At 39.8% G+C, this 7,500-nt stretch overlaps 1 protein-coding gene across 1 annotated transcript; it reads right to left on the reverse strand.

Moving 5' to 3' along the window:
* Window positions 1-1,529: 1,529 nt before the first annotated feature.
* Window positions 1,530-6,887, reverse strand: LOC149103667 (uncharacterized). Its single transcript, XM_089273740.1, has 3 exons — window positions 6,786-6,887; window positions 4,723-4,913; window positions 1,530-4,063 (listed from the first exon to the last, which is right to left on the reverse strand). The coding sequence occupies exons 2-3, from the start codon at window positions 4,875-4,877 to the stop codon at window positions 3,826-3,828; spliced, it is 393 nt and encodes a 130-aa protein (XP_089129866.1). The 5' UTR covers window positions 4,878-4,913; window positions 6,786-6,887; the 3' UTR covers window positions 1,530-3,825.
* Between the last annotated feature and the right edge of the window lie 613 nt (window positions 6,888-7,500).

Below are 7,500 nucleotides of genomic sequence, written 5' to 3' on the forward strand. Positions count from 1 at the left end.
AATACTCTTCCAGAATTTACAGCTTCCCTAAGCCGTAAAACAAATACACATCTCACGTTCTGTACTCCATCGTTTGACCTTCCCGCTGTTATTATCATGCCCAGTCGATATCAGTGTCTATCTTTCGTTGACAAGAGTGGAGTTTCCCATTCTTCTTGTTGGTTATCAGGTGTGAATCAAAGCAAGCCTGTTTGTTAGGCCCGCTTCTTATAAGTTTCGGCCAGCTAGACATTTTGACCCCTTCTCGCCCGTAATCTGATTACTGTCTAGGAAGCTGAAGCGAAACATAACCATAAAAACATAAGGGCTATATTGGAGGTGTATGAATTTATATACAAGACCATTGTTAGGAAAAATAAATTTGACAACAGCTGTTGCTCCGTAATCGGTTTCAGCTCAGGAAGGGTGGCTTCATTTTTTCGCTCAATTTTCTTGTCTGATTGATATGAAAACGTACAAAATAACAGAGTTCGCGTGTAACCGAAATCGCTTGAACTGTAGCTCATCAAGAATTTAGTTCATCGAAAAGGCATGCCATATAAGAGGAGTTGAGAGGTTTGGGGTGGGGGAGTGGCATTAGGGCCTACTAGGAACCGGAAAACCTAGGAGCCCATTTGGAAAGCCGCATTCAAATTGCCGGCTGTAAATCTGTCAGCCTAAGGGCCTGTTTACAAGGAGGGAGGGTTACCCTAACAAGCGGGTCACCCAAGAACTCAGTGCACACATTTCCTCTTTTTTTCTTTGTCCTGTTTACAAGGCAGCTAGGGTTACCCGGTTAGGAGGGTACCCTATCTGCATACTAGGTTTACCCTGGCAGGCGGGTCAACTTCTTCCCTTGTAAACACTCCGGGTTAACTTTCTACTTGTTTCCAGAGCCTTTGAGTGTAACCGCGCATTATAATACATTTGTCCCAGGTTGTAGGGTTACTTTACCTGTGAAATTTTCGCTTGCTAGGGTAACCCCCCCCTCCTAGTAATCAGGCCCTTAGATTGACAGATTTTTCTAAAACAGGTACAAACCTCATTTGAGCAGGTAAACTAATATTCCTTTCCGCTTCTAGGTATGCCTGAAAAAAATTATCTGATTCGTGTGTAACAAAGCCCGTGTGCATCCGCCCCCAGGGTATGTAACACATCTGGACCAAATTTGGTTGCAATGTTATGCATGATCAATATAATTGCAATTATCAAGAAGTGGTTCCTCGTAAAGAAATTCCGTCATTACTTGTAATTATTATAATATGGCACGCCACGTGAACTTACACGGATTTACCGCGGTGAAAATAAAGAGGTTTAGAAACTAGCCCGGCAAATAACATAAACCAAAACTGAAAAATCCCTTTCGAAAACCGGATGCTAAAAGAGAAAAAAATAATGACAAAAACCGCAATAGATACTAAAACGGAAACACCTGGTGCTTCAAAAGCAAAAAACGGAAAATCCGATCTATAAAATGACCACTGAAACCGCAGGCTCCAACCTCCCCATCTATAAGCAGTGTGCGAGGCTGTTGCTGTTGACAAATTACCTGCGATATATTATATTTTTAATGGTCAATATAACAAATTTGTGGTAATTAATGAGATTAATTTGTTCAGTACACGCTAACAGAGCAGCTTCCTCTTTGTTAAACCTATTATGAACACTCTATTTGACTTAAAGTTCAGTGGAATCCCGATTTTCTGAACCACCCATACCGAGATAAACGGAAATTGGTATGAGAAACAGTAGGAGAAAAATTTGCTAATTCGAGGAGTTAATCAATCTCTCCTAACTTTTTCTGCCAAGGAAACAACAACATTGAGAAAATCGATATTCCACTTTCACTTATTCTTTTCGCTGTTTTAAAACTGAAACAAATTCAGTTAGGTTGCTGGGTTGTTGTACAAAATTCGACGTTAAGACTTCAAAAGGTCGACAATATGGTAAGTGCGCTAGATCCGCTCTCCAAGAGCTTTGCAGAAACCCCGCGCCCGTGCTAAAGAAATTAAACGCCATGCCATATCCGTTCTCGTCTCCAGTGCTACTCGTTTTCGTTTCGCCGACCACGTGACCAAAAGAAACGGAGGCTTGGGGACGAGAATGAATAATATCTGTAAGATGTGGTTTCGAAAATACGTATCGCCTAAAACTCAGGAAGTGACCACAAACAATTCGAATTTAAAAATGGCAATGATGAAAAACGTTTGTAAATATCAGGTACCTGAAGTAGCTGATATTTACAACCTCCTTCAAAAGCTCCCGATACCAGTTTCACGTCACCGTAACTAATATAAATTGTATGAAACTACAGAAAAACCTCACTAAAATGCCTTCCAACAAAGTCTTAAGTATGTTTTTACAGCGTATGTTTATTTTATACATTTACCATACAGCCTTTTCTAGAAAGGTTGTCCTATAAATGCGTACAAACCTACAACGCAATGCTGGTTAAAGATTGATTCAAGGTTACGTTATTTTAACACGAAGGAAGGAGAATCACGGAAACAGGTCTAAGGTTTTTACTTCAATCGCTCTGAAACAGTACACGATCAACGAACGGTCAACTACCATCACCAGGCATATATGATACCTTTCGGCATTGTGGTGCACGCTTTTACGCTTTGGTAGTTTATTTTTTTCTCGAAACAGCGGCCGATACGTTTACCAGTCCGTAAGTAAAAGGCTGCTAAATCAGAGAGCACCGAGCTTACACTTTTCCATTACATTGGAGGGATGATATAGTCGGGAAAAGACTCCCATATAAAAAGTGCGGGGTGCTCGTCGTACCTTTCAGGGGTTAAAAAGCGGTTTTGAAACCTCTCAAGGCGTTCGGCCGCAAAAAGTCCACAGCGGGAGCTTTCACAGTACCTTTTAGGGTATTGAGCCCAAACAATAGGGCAGGAGGTATTTGACAATCAACTGATATTTAATTTACACCTGGAATTCATAACTCATCAATAAAAGAGTGCGCATTCAGTTACTGTGAAAAAATGATTTCCAGCCCCGTCCACAAAACAGGGTCTTGGTGCCTCTGAGGGCTTCTTTTCAAATTTCCGACCAGCACCCCGTCCAGTTTTTATATGGGAGTTCTCCGGAGTGGGGAATAGCTGTCCCACATATAGATAGTTCACAGACCAGTAACAAGCCGCGTTACCTACATCTCATCAGGGAAATGAAAGACAGCAGTTCAGTGATTTATCTTGCTCGATATGTCAACCTCCCGTCTGTATATGACTGTAAGCACTAATACAGTTGAACCTCTGCTATCTCGAACTCGGTTTTCTCGCCCTTTTCGCTATCCTGAACAATTCATTTTCCCTTGTGTATACGCTTTCAGTCACTTATTTCCGACTATCTTAACCTTTGGGCGGTGGGCGACATTTCGAACTATTTTTCGTTTCCCTTTAAAAGAGTTCAAGAGGGTTCAACTGTAAAAATCACTAGTTATTCATTCACTAGTATAGACACTTCCCTCAAAGCCTGCTCCAGGCTGATAGATCGATTGTAAACATACAGTTAAAGAAGCTACGTCACAGTTTGCGCATCTTGAAAAGTTCAGCCTAAATCTTTCAACTTCGTCGTTTGTTATCCGTGTTTATCTTCTTCATCCCTATCCATCCTTGTTCCTTTATGGTTTATTATATGTTATCTCTTTTGGTGCTATCTTGGTCAACTATTATTTTCAGGTATCCTTTCATTTAAAGGTAATTTTTTCCGTGGCCAAAATCGCTTAAAATACCGTGACTGAACTCCTTTAGGATGGAGAGCAGAACAAGTACAAAAAAAAAAAAAAAAAAAAGAAAAGATTTTCACCCACAGTAACACAAACACAGTTATCTATAGCTAGTCAGACTCGTCTGAATATTCTGTCTGACTTCCCCGCGGCGTACAGCACCGTTCTGTACCCGAGTCATCCTCGTCCCTATCCGGGTGGCCGTCGGTGGCATCATCGGAGTAGTCCGAGTCTCCGTAATCGTTTTCGGAGCTTTCTGACTCGGAGCAACTTCTTTCGTCGTCAAAACGTTCGGGAGCGTTACCCTTTGTTCGCTGTATTTTTCTTTTCGCGGGAACGTTTGATGATCTAAAAGAAAAGCCAATGTCACAATGGAAATTGCATTGGTACGACAGCTGTCAGAGAACAGAACGAGCGTTTATTGATTTTACAAAAGATTCGTTTGTCCTCGAGTTCAAGGCAATGACTTATAAGTGACTTCCAATTGTTTTTCTTTCACCTTTCTCACTTCACGTTCTTTTTATTGGTCTGTTTGTTGCGGATGAGTGACCTACTTTATGAAGACTGAATAAAACAGTTACATTATCAGTCGATGCATTTTTTCTTCGTTTTCGTTGGCCGAGAGCCCACCACGTGACCTACATATAACTGCCTACAAATAATGGTCCGCTCATGCGCAATACTGTCTAAATGTGTTTTTGCTGTAAATGATATTCTGCGCATGCTTAATTACTGATCACGTTCTCCGGTGAAAATGGCAGATAACTTCCCAGAGCTGTCAGAGAATGATTTACTCAGTATGAAAACAAACTTGGTGATTAAATTATAAAAACAAATGATTATTGAACTCGGTTATCGCAAAATATCGTTAATTGTCATGATCAATGTCTCGTAGATCATGATATTTTTGCTCAACCTCGTTAATCATGTGAAAAAAAGAAAGAGTGATAGTTAAGGTTATTGAAGCTGTACCTCTACGTTACATCAGTTACGATTTTATTCGTCACTTGTAGAAGTTAATCATATCCACCACGTTGAACGGATCAGATGTGTCGCTCGTGATCTCACTGGTAACATCACCCTCCTTTATTGGCCCAGGCTTAACACGCAGCGGATAAAACAGCACCAGGAGAAGAAGGACAAAGTAATGAGTGTTACCCATTTATCAGCTGGTTCTAAATATCTGCCTCTGTATTTCCTGATGATAAACACGAAGGAAAAATATAGCAGAGCAAATATCAATTTTTTTTATTGCATTTTCACATGAACCTCTTAAGAATATAAAATCGCTAGACAATCACGAGTGGGAATATGAGTTAGAAGAGCTTTAATTGAATTTATACTTCAGGCCGGAATCACCCTCAAACACCGAGTTGCAATTGGTGTCTTATAATTACCTGATCGATATATACGTCAGACACAGTTTATTCAAAAGAGTGTTTCATAAGTGTGGGCGGGATTCTCACTCCAACGTTTGACATTTCTCTTCGTGATTTTAATTCGCCATCCACAGATTCAAAATAATTTCTTACTAAGATGTTCTTTTTACAGATTTTCTTCGATGTTATTCATAGAGTTGACCAATTCTCACTGAGTTGCAAGTTAGAATTTCAGCTTTGCTTCAGCACTCATGATCACTAGTACTCGGCTAAAGGCTGATACAATCAGTCAAAGGTTTACTATATCACCTAAACTTTTCACTGAGAATCATTCGGCTCCATCTCAGCGTGGACAAAACCCTTGTTTCTTAGCTATTAGTTCAAATTTTGCCCTCTAATAAGATGCCATGCATGCGTGCGCATTTGCAAACGGACGCGTACGTATGTGTAATATAATCTGGGATTTTTTTTAATATGACATGAAAAATCGAAAATATTTACACTTGAGAAGAGACGGTGATTTCGCTAATACACAACATCCGGGATATATGTTCACTAAAATTTATCTTTAAAAAAAATAATGCACGGAAAGCTCTAATAGCGGACATACAGGGGCAATATTTTAATTATAATTTTTCCTCTCATGGTCTGACTGCGTGAGTTCAAACGGTTTGCAGTCCGCATCTAGGCCTGTCCCTATTGTGCTCGTAAAGCGCTGGAAAGTTGCTCACTGGAATGCCAAAAAATTGCTAAAAATTTGCCAAAAATCCAAAACGTTGCAGCCTAAATTTCAAACGTTGCTACCTAAATTTATTGATATTTTTATATAAACGTTATTTAAAAGCTCTATTTTTCGTTTTTCACAATTATTGCTAACATCGGACAAGAAAAATAGCTTGAAACTTGGTTTTAAAGAGTTGCTTACAGATATGGACGAAATTTAAGGATACTCTTAAATCTAAAGGAACAAAACACATGGTTAATTTGACGTCTTGCCGAACGACACGAGGAAACTTCAAACTTTAAAAGGTTGATAAACACACAAGAAATTCGCATAAATTGAATTTTTCTCTGAAATCGTTGGCTTTTTCGTGCTTGATATGTGTTCTAAACCTAGATTTTGCTCAAAACATGCTCAGAAAGGCAAAACTTGCTCGAGGTTGCTAGAACTGCAAAAAGCTGCTGCAAACGCCAAAAGTTGCTCAAAAACTGCCGAGCACAATCGGAACAGGCCTATCCGCATCATGAAAAGGCCAAAAAATCAATGATAAGTCTTTTCAGTATATATTATCAGGAATTTTGAAGTGAAGTATGACTATACATTTCAATTGTCATTTATATTTTCACCCCCGCCTTACGGGCTTGCAACAATATTGCAAGATTAGTGAAAATATTCAGCGATACTACACGTAAAACAGTCAATTCGTTAAGATACACCTTCCTTACTAAGTATAAGTATTCATTTTGAAGGAAAATGCGTAAAAAAAAATTGAATCGAAATAAGTAAGGCACTAGCGAAAAATCTCGTTTGAAAATTAAACAATGTTTATAAACTGACTGATTCATGCAATCGCATACATAGCCAGACTTTACTGTTATAGATTGAAAGAGTAAGAGCTGTTCTAATGATTGAATGCGATAAAAGCATTTGGTGCATGGCATCGCATTTTGAAAGCCAAATAACTTCCTACCTTACGCCTCGCAGAAAGACAAATTTTCATAGAAGAACTTCACCAAAGCGTCAGTCGCCAGTTCTGATTATAGGTGAAGGACGAGACAAGTTTGATTTCCCCCGCGGTTGTCAGGAAAGTGATCCAATATTTGTCTAAGATCTTTCCGTTGCTAGGCACTATAGGAGTCCTGTGAAACTCGTAAAAGATATTTCATCCAATCAAAGCGAGAGAATATCTGTGTATTTACCGGCAATCTGGTCTGTAAATTAAAGAGCAATGACATCGAGATCCTGCTCACTTGACTTTTAATTAATTGCAGTTATGACTTCTCAACCCTTTTTTTTCACTTGGAATCTGAGAGTTAATGTAGAGGATTATTTTTTCCTGGGGGGTAGGGAGGGGGATTGGAAGGTAGGAGGTAAGTATGACATTATTTTTAGAAATCTTTTGAGTCACAAGAATCTCAACTTTCTGTTGAAGTTGCCCGATCTGAATCTGTAGGATGCCTGTGCCAGACATCACTGAAAGTTTGTAGTTAGCCTGCTGCACAGGCGGATTAGCGGGGCATAGAGCGAAACGCGATACACGAGCGCGGAGCGCGACCACTTGGGCGAAGCGCAAGTCGAAAAATATTCGCGTTTCGCGCTCGTGGTCGCGCTCCCCGCTCGTGTATTACACTTCGCGGTCTGCTCCGCTAATCCGCCTGTTCAGCAGGCTATCTATAGTCAAAACT

The sequence above is a fragment of the Orbicella faveolata genome, unplaced genomic scaffold (genome assembly GCF_042242905.1).
Source record: "Orbicella faveolata isolate gen_17 unplaced genomic scaffold, um_ofav_v1 contig_35, whole genome shotgun sequence".
In the NCBI taxonomy this organism is placed as follows: Eukaryota; Metazoa; Cnidaria; class Anthozoa; order Scleractinia; family Merulinidae; genus Orbicella; species Orbicella faveolata.